General features: G+C 39.3%; 1 protein-coding gene across 1 annotated transcript; it reads left to right on the top strand.

Annotated features, from left to right (window-relative positions):
• Positions 1-5,179: 5,179 nt before the first annotated feature.
• Positions 5,180-5,712, top strand: LOC101112973 (small ribosomal subunit protein uS15-like). The gene has a single exon (XM_042246201.2). It carries the CDS (start codon positions 5,221-5,223, stop codon positions 5,665-5,667), a length of 447 nt encoding a protein of 148 aa, XP_042102135.1. The 5' UTR covers positions 5,180-5,220; the 3' UTR covers positions 5,668-5,712.
• The last annotated feature ends 12,859 nt before the right edge of the window (positions 5,713-18,571 follow it).

Genomic DNA, 18,571 nt, shown 5'->3' with positions numbered 1-18,571 from the left:
GGTTAAAGATGAGGATGGATTATGAGTCTTGATACCTGGTAAACAAATTTAATTGATATACTAATTTTCTATGGACTTGAGAAATGTTAATTTTAGATTTTCTGAAATACTGAGTTAACTAAAGTTCCTAGGCTAATATATGAGGGAAGAGAGGGTCTGAGTTTCTCAGAAGACAAAGCAATGTCAGTTGAAGTCAAAATTATTGTTTATAGCAGTGTGGTCTATACAAACCCAAGCTGGATAGAATTTTGAGTCAGTCATTTAAGCACATTCTTCTTTCTAACCCTTGGAGAAGCCAAGAGATGTGAATACATTTGCCTGATTTTTTACACAGTTATGGAAAAGTTTAGAACCTTTTTTTTTTTTTTTTTGCTCTGCTAGCGGAACTGTTACAAAGTTTTCTCTCTGATTGGCTGGTACCTACCTACCATTTTTCCTTTCATTGCACCTCTGAAGCACAGAACATTTGATTTGGAGGTTGAGGCTTGAGCTGAAAACTAGAAGATAGAGAAGCAAATCTAGTTCTAAATCTGGAAATTCCAATCAAAGAGCCAAGTGAGAAAAGCACAAATTAGTGGTCATCCTTCTGTACTCTGCACTTCAACCAAACTGGCTTGGCTCATCTAGGTTATGGATTTAATACAGGATTCTTAGATTGAGAGGTTTCTGTTGCTTTTTTCCTTTTTGGGCTCATCATAGGCAGTTTGAATTCTGTACTGTATAAGGTTACTACTGTTTGTTCTTTCCAAAATTGAGATTATAATCATTGCTGAAGAGGTAGAAGTGATGTTCTTCTAGGAGGAAAAAGAGGGGAAAAAATGAGGACTCATTATAACCCAGTAACACAGTGATGTTGAATATAAAATTTAGCCCTCAGGCAAGCTTTTGCAAAGGTTCAGATCCTTCTGGCATAAATTTTTTCTCTATTCTATGAGTCTTTTCTGTACTCTTTACATATCTCGTCCTTCCAAATAATAGAATTTTAGAGTTAAAAGAATTTTTAAATTCTTGCATAATTTCTATCCTCATTGAGGTGAGAGAACTAAGGCACAAAGAAAATACTATGACATCACACAGGTATTTGGAGTCATAGGCAGAATTACATTCCAGAGTTCTTAACTCTCTCCCAGGAGGACAGTCTTTCATACACCACACCATCTCTTATGCTGGCTCTGTCAGTTCTACAAAACACCATGCTTCTCCATTCCACCCATCTCTTTGTGCCCACAGAAATTACTCCTGCCTTAGCTCCAACTCCTCACTCAAATAAGGCACATTGATGGAGAAACCATCCTAGGCTTTCCCAACTCAGCAAAATATGACATTCTTAATCTGGGTCACTTGTTTAGCCTCAGGGGTTATGAACTTTCTTAAATTTAATGCAAAAATTTGGGCCCAAATGCTTCCTGTTAAATGGTCCATGGATTTCATCAAAGAGATTAAGAACCATGGCTTTAAAACATAAATTGTAAGCCAAATACTTGGTCTTCTTGAATTTGATGAATGGCATTCCTCCTACTACATTCTATTAAGATTCTGTGCGTCAATTGGATATGATACAAGCTTAACAGGGAAATATAGATATTATTACATGGTTCATCAGTTTCCATTGAAATGTCTAGCCCTAAATATCTTTTTTGCAAATATGTCCCACCTCCTGAATCTCAAGGTAGTTATACCTTGTTTCTTGATGATGATGACAGATGGCAGGCATAGGAGGTAACAGAAAGCAGCACGCGATGCTTGGCCCCTACAAACTTTGCGTCAGACTTGTCAAATGAGCCCTGCTTCCGAAAAGTCTCTCCTGATGGTACTTAGAAACCAGCAAATCCAGTCCACTTCCTCTCAAAAAAAAAAAAAAAAACAAAACAAAAATTCTGATGTTCTTTACTCTTTCATGGCACAGAGAACAACTAAGTTTTATTCTTGAGCAAGAGTTTTTCTGCCCAGTCAACTGGTTAACTATGTAAAATCGTAGAATTTAAAAAATGCAAGGAAAATCTCCAGTTTTCTCATTTGGCAGATGAGATAACTGGGGTCCAAGTCACTTTCCACTCTTTCCTGCACACCTCATCCCACTTGGAAAAATCAGAGGGCCAAATAAGACTACTTATCAGTTCAGATTTGAGTTCAATACAAATCCTCATGTTGTTCACTTTTGCTAAATCATAAGGCATAGGCAGTAAATGGGCAGCTTCCTTGGATGAGAGGGAATGCTCAGAATGAATTTGTGCAGGTTGAAGTCGGTCTGCAAAATTCCTAGGTTTTGACACCCCTTGTATCTTTGTTTTCGATGTAGAAACTGTCTATATCAAGTTTAGGAGGGCAAGTGTTACAATCATTTATTTGTTCATTAACTTATTCAATAAATATCACATTGGACAGGCCAAGCATTCTTCAAAGTGTTAAGAAGCATACATATAAAATAAAACCAAAATTAAAAAAAAAAAAACCCGAAGTCCCTGCATTAAGTAACTCATAATCTATCAATGGTATTTACTCCTGATACATTTATTGAACATTTACTGTGTGCTGGAAACTTCCCTAAGCATTTCAGTCTTTCATTTCATTTAACTTTCTTAACTTCATGAAATATTTTTAAAGTGAAACTGGTTAGGCAAATTGATCTCAGGAACATGTTAAAGTTTTATTAAGTGTGATTACATGGAAACTATGAAGAAGCATATTAAGATATCTGAAATTGAATTAAGGGTGATGGATGGTGGGGAGAACTTACATACACTCTATAGAAATGTTGTTCAGTGTGTTCTAGAAATTAAGGTCAGTCAGAAAACCGTTTGTTACCTGTCTGAGACTGGGTATGCTCAAAAACTGAGAGAAAGCATTTAGACACTTCTATAGAAATTTGCTCTTGCTGCAACATTCAATGATTCATTGGTCCTCTCATCCCACTGAACAGGATATAGATCATTTTATGGGTTTTTAGACTTACATGGTGAGTTATTTGTAGTGGTGTAAGGTAAATGGGTTCTCTAGAAAAAAACAAGCTAACAACAACAACAAACCTCACTTTGATTTGTAGTGTTTTCTCATTTCTGGTATAAATACTCCTGTCATGGCTGATTTCAAGCCACCAATGTAATGTCAAGTACTGAAATTTTAACAATTGGCTCTTCCATGTTAACACTAGCCAGCTCCAGCACATCGGCATGTCAGTGTGATCTGCATACTAGTCATGTAAGATAGGACCACATGTTCACCCATGATTGATTAGGCGACGAAAACTAGTTTTGAAGTTACAAGGTCCAGATTACTGACTAGTTGCATATTATTGTAAATCCTTCCTGCTTTTAATGAGTTGATCTAGGTTATCCCTAGACATAGTGGTTCAGAGTCATCTTCCCCAAGATGCTAGCTGTAAAGAGAATTTGCCCTTGCCAAGACCCATTCTTTTTCTTTTTCCCTCTCCATTTTCCTGGTAGTTCTCTTTGTTTGTGTCATTTTCATTGTTTATCGTATTGTCACTCAGCAGGTAGTTTTCACTGCTGAACCAAGAATTAGACCAATTGGTATTCAGTGGCCTTTTTCAATTGGGAGACTCTCAACCTTCAATTCTGCTAATATGTATTTTCTTATTTACTTGATGATTTTCTCTCCTCCATTTTTCTCTATGCAGTTCTTCTGGAACACCTTAGATTTGTTGTTGATTTTTCCTCTACTCTTTAAAAAAGCATTTTAATGAGGTAAAATTGATGTATAAATTCTATAGATAGTTGATGTACACAAATGTCTTTAGACAAAAGTATACATGTGTGAAATTATCACAGTCAATTATATAAACTTATCAATCACCTCTAAAAGTTTCCTCCCACCCACTTTGTTTCTGTTTTTAAATTCCTTTTGTGGTAAGCGTATTTAACATAAGACCTGCCCTATTAGCAAAATTTAAAATATAGTATTATTGGCCATGGGCCCTGTTTTGCAGAGTAGATCTCCAGAACTTCTTTATCTTGAGTAACAGAAACTTCATATTCTTTGATCCTCCCTCTTCCCTCCCACCTCACATTCAGTTCAGTTGCTCAGTTGTGTCTGACTCTTTGCATCCTCTGTCATCCCCTTCTCCTCCTGCCCCCAATCCCTCCCAGCATCAAAGTCTTTTCCAATGAGTAAACTCTTCGCATGAGGTGGCCAAAGTATTGGAGTTTCAGCTTTAGCATCAGTCCTTCCAATGAACACCTAGGACTGATCTCCTTTAGGATGGACTGGTTGGATCTCCTTGCAGTCCAAGGGACTATCAAGAGTCTTCTCCAACACCACAGTTCAAAAGCATCAATTCTTCAGCGCTCAGCTTTCTTCACAGTCCAACTCTCACATCCATACATGACCACTGGAAAAACCATAGCCTTGACTAGATGGACCTTTGTTGGCAAAGTAAGGTCTCTGCTTTTTAATATGCTATCTAGGTTGGTCATAACTTTCCTTCCAGGGAGTAAGCGTCTTTTAATTTCATGGCTGCATTCACCATCTGCAGTGATTTTGGAGCCCCCCAAAATAAAGTCTGATACTGTTTCCACTGTTTCCCTATCTATTTCCCGTGAAGTGATAGGACCAGATGCCATGATCTTAGTTTTCTGAATGTTGAGCTTTAAGCCAACTTTTTCACTCTCACTTTCACTTTCATCAAGAGGCTTTTTAGTTCCTCTTCACTTTCTGCCATAAGGGTGGTGTTATCTGCATATCTGAGGTTATTGATATTTCTCCCAGCAATGTTGATTCCAGCTTGTGCTTCCTCCAGTCTAGTGTTTCTCATGATGTACTCTGCATAGAAGTTAAATAAGCAGGGTGACAATATACAGCCTTGACGTACTCCTTTTCCTATTTGGAACCAGTCTGTTGTCCCATGTCCAGTTTTAACTGTTGCTTCCTAACCTGCTTATAGGTTTCTCAAGAGACAGGTCAGGTGGTCTGGTATTCCCATCTCTTTCAGAATTTTCCACAGTTGATTGTGATCTACACAGCCCATAGCAATTACAATTCTGTCTTCTGTTTCTAATGAGTTTTACTATTTTAGGTTCTAAATATAAGTGAAATCAGGCAGTATTTTTATTTCTGTGACTGGCTTATTTCCTTTAGCATAATGTCTTCTAGGGAGAAGGAAATGGCAACCCACTCTTGTATTCTTGCCTAGGAAATTCTGTAGATAGAAGAGCCTGGTGAGCTCTCTCCTTTTGCTACCACACCACCGCCATCATTGGTCACATGCACGCTCCCAGGAAGGGCCTGTCCCAGTCGGCTCTGCCCTACCGCCGCAGCGTCCCCACCTGGCTGAAGCTCACTTCTGACGACGTGAAGGAGCAGATCTACAAACTGGCCAAGAAGGGCCTGACTCCTTCACAGATCAGTGTGATCCTGAGAGACTCTCATGGTGTTGCACAAGTACGTTTTGTGACAGGCAACAAATATTTGAGAATTCTCAAGTCCAAAGGACTTGCTCCTGATCTCCCTGAGGATCTCTATCATTTAATTAAGAAAGCTGTTGCTGTTCGAAAGCATCTTCAGAGGAACAGAAAGGATAAAGATGCTAAATTCCGTCTGATTCTGATTGAGAGCTGTATTCACCAGTTGGCTCAATACTACAAGACCAAAGGAATCCTACCCCCCAATTGGAAATATGAGTCATCCACAGCCTCTGCCCTAGTTGCATAAATTTGTGTATTGTACTAAAGCAATAAAATCATTGTTTAACAGAAAAATAAATAAATAAAAGAGCCTGGTGAGCTGCTGTCCATGGGGTTGCACAGAATTGGACATGACTGAAGAGACTTAGCATGCATGCATGCATTGGAGGAGGAAACGGCAACCCACCCAAGTATTCTCGCCTAGAGAATCCCAAGGACAGAGGAGCCTGGTGGGCTGCCGTCTATGAGATTGCACAGAGTCGGACACAACTGAAGTGACTTAGCAGCAGCAGCAGCAGCAATATCTTCTAGATCCATCATGTTGTCACAAATGACAGGATTTCCTTCTTTTATGAGGCTGAATAATATTCCCTTGTATGTATGTGCCACATTCATCCTTTGATGAGAATTTAGGTTGTTTCCATATCTTGGCTGATGTGAATAACGCTGCATTGAGCATGGGAGTGCAAATACCTCTTCATGATCTGGATGTCTTCAGGGAGTTTGCGTTTCTCAAGTTTCAGCTGCTAAGAACTACTTGATACTCTGTGCAGAACACCAGTTATGCAGTCATTATTTTGGTTGGCCAGGCTCAGTTGTACCTCTCTGAATTTTTACTCTAGAGAGGGAAAAAGAGGAAAACCTTTTGAATTTCCTCTTTCTGTAGTTTCTTCTTTGCCTCTGACCAAGACAAAAATCAAATAAAAAATGAGCAAAAGCACACTTTACCAAAGAAGAGATGAGAATAGCAAACATAGAAAAATTTTGGTCATTAAAGAAGTACAAATAATACCCACAGTGAGTTCCACTGCATACTCAACAAAATGGCTGGGATGAAAAAAACAGTGGTAGCATCAAATGACAATACCAAGGGCTGGCCAGGCCCTGGAACACTGGATCCCTAATACATCACTGCTGGGAATGCAAAATGGTACAGCCACTTGGGAAAATGATTTGGCAGTTTTTTATAAAGTTAAATCTGTATTTACTATATAACACAACAGCAAGCTTATTCCTAGGTATGTACCTGAGAAAATTGAAATTATCCATACAAAGATCTGCACATGGACATCTAGACAGCTTTAGACATAATTGCCCCAAACTGAAGACATCCCAAGTGTTCATCAACCTGTAAATGAATGAAGTTCCCTATAATGGAATACTACTCAGTAATAAAAAGATGAAAGGAACCCAAGGCAAAGATTGTATTAACACTGTATGCTTTCACTTATACTTACAGATGAATATCTGATTTATATGTAGTTTAAGGCAAAACTACAGAGACAGGATGGAGAACATGTCAGTGGTTGTCAGTGATTAGGAGTAGGACGAGGAACTGACTCTAAAAACATATGAGCTTCCAGTTAGACTGGCTGAGATGGCAGTGTAGCTCAGCTTGTAGCTCAGATGGCAGTGTCTGCTTAGCACAGAAGAGAGACTGATACTCCGAGCAGTGATAGATTGACACCAGAGGCCTCTGTTAAAAGTGGTAGGAAGCCCTGGGATCAGTAACCAGAGTTCCGGCTCCTGGAAAGTTGCCTGAATCTGGTGGCTGGGGGCCCAGCAGTGGAGTGCAGGCCCAGGAGCCAAACCATGGCAATACCAGTGGCTCCAGTGGCGGCATCAAATGTCAGCACAGCTTCCTGTTTCTTGGTTCCCCTCACTGAAGATACCTTTATACCATCACACTATTTCTGAAATAATACATTGAGATCAAGCCCTGAGCCTTTGGAGTGGGAGCTCTGACTCCAAGACCCTAGACTACTAGAGAACTAACCCTAGGGCATATCAAATAGAACTCACACAAAGGAAACCACTTGAATACAAGACCAAGCATCACCCAAGCACTTGTAGCACCCTGTGCAGGATGCCTCATCTAAACAACAAACAAAACAAAAATACAACCCCAATCATCAACAGAAGGACTACCACCTCACTCAGGCTTGCCCATCAGAGGAAAAACATACAAACAAACAAAATTCAGCACAAATCTCACCCTATACAAAGCTTACACAAACCACTGGAACAACCTTAGGAGGGCAGAAAACAAAAGGAAGAAAGAATTCAACCTTGAAGCCTGGGAAAAGGAGACCTCAAACACAGTAAGTTTAAAAAAAAAGAAAAGGCAGAGAAATACTATGCAAATGAAGGAACAAGCTAGAAACACAGAAGTCCAACTAAATGAAAAGGAAATAGGCAAACTACCTGAAAAGAATTCAGAATAGTGATAGTAAAGATGATCAAAAACCTTGAAAATAAAATACAGAAAGTGAAAGAATCAATGAACAAAGGCCTTAAAGAATAAACATACAGAGACAAACAACACAATTACTGAAATTAAAAATACTCTGGCAGGAATCAATAGCAGAATATCTGAAGCAGAAGCATGAATCAGTGAGCTGGAAGATAAAATGGTGGCAATAACTTCTGATCAGAGTACAGTAAAAAGAATGAAAAGAGCTGAGGATAGTCTCAGAGACCTCTGGGATGATATCAAACACACCAACATTCAAATTATAGGGGTCCCAGAAGAAGCAGAGAAAAAGAAAGTGTATGAGAAAATTTTTGAAGAAATTATAGTTGTAAGTTTCCCCAACATGGAAAAGGAAATAGTCAATCAAGTCCAAGAGGCACAAAGAGTCTCATATAGGATAAACCCAAGGAGAAACACACCAAGACACATACTAATCAAACTAACAAAGACTAACAACACAAAGAAAGAATATTAAAAGCAGCAAGGGAGAAGCAACAACTAAACAGAAATGGGAAATCCCATACATTTAATAGCTAATCTTTCAGGCCAGAAAGGAATGGCAGGATATGTTTAAAGTACTGAAAGGGAAAAGTCTACAACCAACATTATTCTTCCCCACAAGGATCTCATTCAAAATTGATGGAGAAATCAAAAGTTTTTCAGACAAGCAAAAGTTAAACAGAATTCAGTACCATCAAACCTGCTTTACAACAAATGTTAAAGGGACTTATATAGTCAAGAAATATAAGAGAAGAAAAAGATCTACAACACTGAACTCCAAACAATTAATAAAATGGCCACAGGAACATATATATCAATAATTACTTTAAATGGATTAAATGCTCCAACTATATGACACAGACTGATTGAATGGATACAAAAACAAGACCCATATATGTGCTGTCTACAAGAAACCCACTTCAGACCTAAAGACACACATAGACTGAAAGTAAAAGGATGGGGAAATATATTCCATGCAAATGGGAAGCAAAAAAAAGCTGGAGTAGCAATCTTCATATTAGACAAAATAGAACTTAAAATAAAGTATATTATAAGAGATAAGGAAGGACACTACATAATAATCAAGGGATCAATCCAAGAAGAAGATATAACAATTGTAAATGTCTATGTTCCCTTGTAGCTCAGTCGGTAAAGAATCTGCCTGCAGTGCAGGAGACCCAGGTTCAATCTCTGGGTTGGGAAGATCCCCTGGAGAAGGAAATGGCAACCCACTCCAGTATCCTTGCCTGGAAAAATCTCATGGACAGAGCAGCCTGGTGGGCTGCAGCCCATGGGGTCACAAAGAGTTGGGCACAAATGAGTGACTAACACTTAACAGTTATGCATCCAACATAGGAGCACATCTCAATGAGAAAAACACTAACAGACATAAAAGGAGAAATTGACAGTAATACAATAATAGTAGGAGTTTTTTTTCAGTGGTGAAAAACTGAAAGCATTCCCACTAAGATCAGGAACAAGACAAGGGGGTCTACTTTAATCACTATTATTCAATGTAGTTCTGGAAGCCCTCAATCAGAGGACTTCCAATCAGCAATCAGAGAAGGAAAAGAAATAGGAATCCCAATGAGAAAAGAAGTAAAGCCCTCACTGTTTGCAGATGACATGATACTGTACATAGAAAACCCTAAAGATAGCATCAGAAAATTACTAGAGCTAATCAATGAATTTAGCAAAGTTTCAGGATACAAAATCAATACACAGAAATTACTCACATCTCTAAATACTAACAATGAAAAATCAGAAAGAAAAATTAAGGAATCAATCCCATTCTCGACTGCAACAAAAAGAATTAAATATCTAGGAATAAATTTACCTAAGGAGACAAAAGAACTGTACACAAAAAATTATAAAAGACAGTAATGAAAGAAATCAAAGATGACATAAAGAGATGGAGAGAGATTCCATTTTTCCTGGGTAGGAAGAATAAATATTGTGAAAATGAATCTACTATCAAATGCAATCTACAGATTCAATGCAATCCGTATCAAATTACCAATGGAATTTTTCACAGAACTAGGGCAAAATATTTCACAATTCCTATGGAAACACAGACCCCAAATAGCCAAAGCAGTCCGAAGAAAGAATAGAGCTGGAGGAATCAACCTTCCTGACTTCAGATACTACTACAAAGTTACAATCATCAAGACAGTGTGGTACTGGCACAAAAACAGAAATATAGACCAATGGGACAAGATAGAAAGTCCAGAAATAAACCCATGCACCTATAGGTACCTTATTTTTGACAAAGGAGCAAGAATATACAATAGGGCAAAGACAGCCTCTTCAATAAATGGTGCTGGCAAAACCAGACAGCTACATGTAAAAGAATGAAAGTAGAACACTTCCTAATATCATACACAAAGATAAACTCAAAATGGATTAAAGACCTAACTATAAGACCAGAAACTATAAAACTCTTAGAGGAAAACATAGGCAGAACACTCAATGACATAAATCAAAGCAAGATCCTCTATGACCCACCTTCTAGAGTAATGGAAGTAAAAGCAAAAGTAAGCAAGTGGGACCTGATTAAACTTAAAAGCTTTTGCACAGCAAAGGAAACTAAGCAAGGTGAAAAGACAACCCTCAGAATGGGAGAAAATAATAGCAAATGAGACAACTGACAAAGGGTTAATTTCCAAAATATACAAGCAGCTCATACAACTCAATGCCAGAAAAACAAACAACCCAATCAAATAGTGGGGAAAAGACATTTCTCCAAAGAAGACATACAGCTGACTAACAAACACATGAAAAGATGCTCAACATCTCTCATTATTAGAGAAATGCAAATCAAAACTACAATGAGGTATCACTTCACACAAGTCAGAATGGCCATCATCAAAAAGTCTGCAAACAATAAATGCTGGAGAGGGTGTGGAGAAAAGGGAACACTCTTGCACTGTTGGTGGGAATGTAAATTGATACAGCCACTATGGAAGACAGTATGGAGATTCCTTAAAAAACTGGGAATAAAACCACCATATGACCTAGCAATCCCACTTCAGGCATATACCTTGAGGAAACCAAAACTGAAAAAGACACATGTATCCCATTGTCCAGTGCAGCACTATTTACAATAGCTAGAACATGGAAGCCACCTAGATGTCCATTGACAGATGAATGGATAAAGGAATGTGGTACACATACACAATGGAATATCACTCAGCCACAAAAAGTAACACATTTGAGTCAGTTCTGGTGGGATGGCTGAACCTAGAACCTATTATACAGAGTGAAGTGAGTCAGAAAGAGAAAGATAAATATCGTATTCTAACGCATATATATGAAATCTAGAAAAATGGTACTGAGGAATTTATTTGCAGGACAGCAAATGGAAAAACAGACAGAGAATAGACTTATGGACATGGGGAGAGGAAAGGAGGGGGTGAGATGTATGGAAAGAGTAACATGGAAACTTACATCCATATGTAAAATAGATAGCCAATGGGAATTTGCTATATGTCTCAGGAAACTCAAACAGGGACTCAGTATCAACCTAGAAGGGTGGGATGGGGACAGAGATTCAAAAGGTAGGGGATACATGTATACCTATGTCTGATTCATGTTGAGGTTTGACAGAAAACAACAAAATTCTGTAAAGTTATTATCCTTCATTTAAAAAATAAATAAATTTTAAAAACACACATTAGAAAATTTGGTGGGGTAATGGAGTATACTGTATTTTGATTATTTGGTGGTTACATGATTATAGATTAAACTGGATACTTCAGTCCCAATCAAATAGCCTTGAGATGACAGTAACCCTAGCCATCCCTTGACTGTAACCTTGAGACATTGAGCTAGAACTCCCCAGCTAAGCTGCCACCAGATTTTTGACCAAGAGAAACTAAGATAACAAGCATTTGTTGTTTAAGGTGCTGTTTTGGAGTAATTTATTATGCAACTCTCTCTCTCTCGCTCTCTCTCTCTCTCTCTCTCTCTCTCTCTCTCTATATATATATATATATATATATGTTTTAGATATATGTATCTCCTATTTTGTGTTCTATCTATCCATCTTCTGTATTCTGACATAATCTACATAGGTTTAGATCCACTGAAAGATATACTCACTTTAAACAGAATACTTACAATATAAATCTGATACTTTATAATTTGTACTATTTCTGTTTACTTATTCCTCATGTTGCCTTTTACCTGCCTTACCAAAAGGGCTTATCAAAATGACTCCCTGCATCATTAAGAGGACTTCCTTCAAAATCACTTATTTATCATAAAAGCCATAGCTTTAAACTATTTATAAATAGCAGTGCATTCATTCATTAATCATTTTTTCAACCTTAACCTCTGTGCAAGATACCAAGCCAGGCACAGAGGTCACATTGTTGTAAGAGATCCATGTAGTCTCCACTTTCATGGGTCTTACTGTCTAGAAGGGAAGGGAGATAGGAAGTAAATAATCCAGCCACTGAATATAACTGTAATAAGATATCATGAAGGAAACATGTAGGATTCAAATATTTCAGTTTTAAAAATACCTTATAGTATCCATTGGCACCTCCATATGTAAGAAAATATTCATTAGTTCCTGACTATAAAACATATTCAGTGACTTCCCTGGCGATCCAGCAGTTAAGACTCTGGGCTTCCAGTTGCAAAGGGGCATGGGTTTGATCCTTGATTGGAGAACTAAGATCCCAAATACCATGTGGCCCCCTCCAAAAAAAATCATGTTTATAATTGTGGAAATTTTGAAAAACAAAGTGCTAATTGTAGAAAAAAGTGAGAGACTCAGCAAGATTTAGAAAACAAATAAAAATTTTGTGAAATTGCCTTGTGCCCTTTTGAATACCTCTGCATGGAGGCGGTCCTCCCTTTCTTGTCATGGAAGGAACTGGAGCTGTGACTGACCTAGCATATGAGATTCCTCCTAAGCACCAGCTACTGCATCATGACCTGTATCTTGCCCACACCTTGGGTCAGCCAAATTAGACATGTTGATGCTTCTGTTTGAAGCCACAAGGGTCTGCTAACAGCAGCCAGCAACCATTCTGAGGGACCCTGAATGGCCTTGAAGTTGTTTATGGGGTTGGTGTGAGCTGGTGCAGGATGGTGAGAAATCATGGGGGTGGTTGCCCTGGGACTGAGCTGCTGTTGTCTAGGCAACTTTATTAAGAACCTTCTGTTCCTCGGAAAATGAAACTTACATTAACTCTTGAGTTCTCAGAATCATGGCTTTTCATTCTTAACTGGTCTTTGGCATTTGTAAACTTCTAGGTCTCTTCAGTTCAGTTCAGTTGCTCAGTCACCTCTCACTCTTTTTGACCCCATGGGCTGAAGCACGCCAGGCCTCCCTGTCCATCACCAACTTCTGCAGCTTGCTCAAACTCACGTCTGTTAAGTCGGTGATGCCATCCAACCATCTCATCTTCTGTCATTCCCTTCTCCTCCCACCTTCAATCTTTCCCAGCATCAAGGTCTTTTCTAATGAGTTAGTTCTTTGCATCAGGTGGCCAAAGTATTGGATTTTCAGCTTCAACATCAGTCCTTCCAATGAATATTCAGGACTGATTTCCTTTAGGATGGATCGGTTGGGTCTCCTTGCAGTTCAAGGGATTCTCAGGAGTCTTCTCCAACACCACAGTTCAAAAGCATTCTGGTTAGGGTCCTAAAATCGCTATCAAATGGAATTGTTCATAAATGTCTCTTCAATTCTTAAATTCCAATTAAAACAAATTCTTTCACCCTCCAGGGTGGTAATCAGTATATTTCTAGAATGAGATCTATCCCTAGATTCAGTGCTCATATCCTGATTTGGTCTCCAATTCTAAGTCTCCAAAGACAAAAACCCAGAGGGTGTGATTTTTTAAAAACATGTTTCTTCACCCAAGTGTAGTGTGAAAAAAAAATTGCATTTCCTGAGTTTTAGCTGCAGCAGCCTCACACCCCTAATACACAGCATAAAATGAATAATGTGCTTAATGGGGATCAATGTAGTTTCTTTCAATATTTCCAACATGAAGAGTTTCTTCTTCAATGTTAGAACAGACAGTTTTTTGTTCTGTTAAACAGGAAACAATAATAGTTGATCCCTTATAAATACTTAGAGTGTACCAGGGACTATTTTAGACACTGTTTTGATATTAACTCATGTAATCCTCACAACAATCTTATGAGACAAATGGGTTTATATATAGATAAAGAAATTGAGGCACAGAGGTGAAGTAAATTGCCCAAGATCATGAATCAGTAAAATTCAAAGCCAGGATTTGAACTTGGGTAATCAGGGTTCAGAGTCTATGCTCTTAATAACGCTTAATAGCACTATGCTCTTAATAGCACTTTTGAAGAAGTCAGGTCGTCCTCTGCAGTTACAATACAGGAAATATAACCGTCTTAAAACTGGAATTACACTTGGCACAACAAAACAGTCACACTAAGAGAGGTACGCAGGAACTAAGACTAAATTACAAAATTGCAAGTTATGGATTCACACATCCCAGACAGTTAATTTAGGCTCACATTATTAAATTTCATTCTCTCGATCTCAAACTTTCTCTCTTTCTGCTTGAAAAAGCACTGGCTTTGAATTCCAGTTAGGATTCATTTTGGCTTCACTGTGCCTGTCGTTTGTCCTTTTATGCTATCCCGTAAGTCTTTTGTTTTCCTCATTGTATGATCAGGCCACCAAGCATGGCTGCTCTCTTGCTCTCTGTACATCCCTTGCTAGACCGCATAGTGCCTGTTTCGCCTTTACCCTACTCACACGACTGACCTTCCTAATCACTTGCCCCCTGCCCCTGCTGATGATTACTCTAACCTTTTGATCAGAACACCTCCACCTTGAGAGCTTATCAAAGGGGAGGTGAGGGGCATGCCCCTCTGCTTGTTTCCCTGGTAACCGATACTGGTAACCTCCCCCTCCCCGCAGGAGTGAGGAGACTGCTGCCATGCCCTCACTGCCTTCTGCCACATGGTGGCGTGTCACTCCAGGACCTTCTTTCAGACAGGTAAGACTCCCCCATCCACTAAACCATTGATGTCTTTGCTGTTGAGTATGAGCTCTTTTCCTCTATCTCCAGGATGGGCAAGTACAGGGCTTTCAGGCCTACAGGGTGTGGCCTGACATTCATGCATAAAATTGGTCCAGTATTTCTACTGCAGAGTTCAAAGGAGGTAGAGTATATGAATACCATGCGAAATATAAAGCAGAAGGAATTTCAGGGATTGATTTCTATTATCTATATGTGGATAAGATGACCACTTATCTGGTGTAATCTGCAATCGTCCAAGGAGTTCTTTCTTGCTTTCTTCACATATCTCTCATTCTATTTTTTATCAGTGCTTGAAATCCCACCATTAAAAAGCAAATCCTTTAAGCTTTGAAGTTTTGTACCTTAAAGAAATGATTGTTTAGATGTAAATACCAATGGGAGGCATAACTCTTCAAACTTTCCTGCTAATGCACTGGGGATGATCTAACTGATATTTGACTACCTGCCCCTGTGGGAATGAGACAGGCAGGCACTAGACTGGGCGAAGGGTGATAGGAAGTAAACACTTGGCAGATGGTAGAATGTTGCTAAATCTCAACCGTGGGCTATTCAGAAACCAGATATCTGTGCCCTTTCTTCAATGATGATGTCACCAAATCTGGTAATCTTTGTATTTCTTTTAGAGCAGTTTGAGTGCAATACTTTCCTTATTCAAATTGTAGTTTTGTTTACTTATTATGCTATATATATTGAATACCCGGTCAGTGCTATACATTGTTTAAAGTGGGTTCCATACAAAGGTGAAGAAGACAGTGTCTAGAGTTGCAATTTAAAAGGTAAATGAAAATAAGGCCAAGGAAGGCCTTGGAACTCACATTAGGGAATTTGAATTTTATTGGTATTAGATGGGCTCGATAAAGGACAGAAATGGTATGGACCTAATAAGAAGCAGAAGATATTAAGAAGACGTGGCAAGAATACACAGAAGAACTATACAAAAAAGACCTTCACAACCAAGATAATCACGATGGTGTGATCACTCACCTAGAGCCAGACATCCTGGAATGTGAAGTCAAGTGGGCCCTAGAAAGCATCACTACAAACAAAGCTAGTGGAGGTGATAGAATTCCAGTGGAGCTATTTCAAATCCTGAAAGATGATGCTATGAAAGTGCTGCACTCAGTATGCCAGCAAATTTGGAAAACTCAGCAGTGGCCACAGGACTGGAAAAGGTCAGTTTTCATTCTAATTCCAAAGAAAGGCAATGCCAAAGAATGTTCAAACTACCGCACAATTGCACTCATCTCACATGCTAGTAAAGTAATGCTCAAAATTCTCCAGGCCAGGCTTCAGCAATACATGAACTGTGAACTCCCTGACGTTCAAGCTGGTTTTAGGAAAGGCAGAGGAACCAGAGATCAAATTGCCAACATCCGCTGGATCATGGAAAAAGCAGGAGAGTTCCAGAAAAACATCTATTTCTGCTCTATTGACTATGCCAAAGCCTTTGACTGTGTGGATCACAATAAACTGTGGAAAATTCTGAAAGAGATGGGAATACCAGACCACCTGACCTGTCTCTTGAGAAACCTATATGCGGGTCAGGAAGCAACAGTTAGAACTGGACGTGGAACAACAGACTGGTTCCAAATAGGAAAAAGAGTATGTCAAGGCTGTATATTGTCACCCTGCTTATTTAACTTCTATGCAGAGAACATCATGAGATACGCTGGACTGGAAGAAACACAATCTGGAATCAAGATTGCTGGAAGAAATATCAATAACCTCAGATATGCAGATGATACCACCCTTAGGGCAGAAAGTGAGGAGGAACTAAAAAGCCTCTTGATGAAAGTGAAAGAGGAAAGTGAAAAAGTTGGCTTAAAGCTCAACATTCAGAAAACAAAGATCATGGCATCTGGTCCCATCACTTTATGGGGAATAGATGGGGAAACTGTGGAAACAGTGTCAGACTTTATTTTGGGGCGCTCGAAAATCCCTCAGATGGTGACTGCAGCCATGAAATTAAAAGATGCTTACTCCTTGAAAGAAAAGTTATGACCAACCTAGATAACATATTGAAAAGCAGAGACATTACTTTGCCAACAAAGGTCCATCTAGTGAAGGCTATGGTTTTTCCAGTAGTCATGTATGGATGTGAGAGTTGGACTGTGAAGAAGGCTGAGTGCCGAAGAATTGATGCTTTTGAACTGTGGTGTTGGAGAAGACTCTTGAGAGTCCCTTGGACTGCAAGGAGATCCAACCAGTCCATTCGGAAGGAGATCAGCCCTGGGATTTCTTTGGAGGGAATGATGCTGAAGCTGAAACTCCAGTACTTTGGCCACCTCATACAAAGAGTTGACTCATTGGAAAAGACTCTGATGCTGGGGAGGGATTAGGGGCAGGAGGAGAAGGGGACGACAGAGGATGAGATGGCTGGATGGCATCACGGACTCGATGAACGTAAGTCTGGGTGAACTCCGGGAGATGGTGATGGACAGGGAGGCCTGGCCTGCTGCGATTCATGGGGTCTCAAAGAGTCGGACATGACTGAGCGACTGAACTGAACTGATGCAAGGGAACTGAATCATTTTTGTAGTTCCAGACCCTCTCTGGCTTCTATAACTTTCCCCTTACCCACTGTGCTCCATCCAGGTACATTCCCATCTTGTCTCCAAGCACAGACATTCAACTTAAATCAGTCTTGCCCCCAGATCCCCATCTCCTCATTTCTTTTAAGCCTTTGCTGAAAGGTCAACTTCTCAGTCAGACCTTCTTTGTTTACCCTATATTTATAAGATTAATTCTCTCAACATTTTCTATCTGCTGCCTCCAGCTCCCCAGCTCCCTCCCTCTGTCATGGTATTTGCCAATATCTGATATACTATGTAATCTATCTATCTATCAGGCATTAACCTATCTATCAGGCATTGATCTATCTATATCATCCATTTACCCATGACCTCACTAAAATGTAACCTCCCTGAGGATAGGGATTTGAGTTGAAAATAGTTCTTGACACATAGTAGGAAGTAGAACATATGTACTTGCTAAATGAAAAAATAGAAGATTTTAAGTGGTCACTCTGGATCCAATATGGGGATAGGATTGGTGGCAGCCCTGGGGCCAGGAAGGGCAACTGGAAGCTGTTGTGGAAATCCAGGCAAGGGCATAATAGTGACCTGCACCACTGATTCTAGAAATTTTTAGAGAATGAATGAACATGGCTTAGTAATTGATTGAGAGTGATAGTGGTAGAGATGGAGGTAGGATATCCATAAGGGGAAAGAATAGTTTAAAATGATGCCTGGGTCTGGTAGATTGAATTATTTGGAGAGAAAATATTACATGCATCCTCACTGATGTTGGATTTGGTCATGAACTCCCTTTGGCTGATAGACCATTAGCAGGGCAATGTGAGCAAGAACTTAAAATGTCCTTGCATGGTTAGTTGGCTTTTTCAACTCTATGAATGCAGTATCTCAAGAAAATGTTCAAGGTAACCATTTGCCTTTTTCTCCTAAACCTCAGAGTCTACACACGCGCAGTAGACCTGGACCCATCTTATTAGCTTGAACTAAGCTATGTGATCTGCAGAGGAAGCAGAGTTGCCCAGCCAGGCTCACACAATCAAATAAAATGATAGTTAGCTTTCAGACCCACACTCGTAAGAATGGATGTATGAACTGGAAGCC

This window comes from Ovis aries, chromosome 3, assembly GCF_016772045.2.
Source record: "Ovis aries strain OAR_USU_Benz2616 breed Rambouillet chromosome 3, ARS-UI_Ramb_v3.0, whole genome shotgun sequence".
Classification (NCBI taxonomy): domain Eukaryota; kingdom Metazoa; phylum Chordata; class Mammalia; order Artiodactyla; family Bovidae; genus Ovis; species Ovis aries.
This window is presented reverse-complemented; position numbering and strand designations above follow the sequence as displayed.

Excerpts from the sequence above, each read along its gene's own strand:
- LOC101112973 (XM_042246201.2), top strand. The coding sequence starts at position 5,221 with ATGCACGCTCCCAGGAAGGGCCTGTCCCAGTCGGCTCTGCCCTACCGC.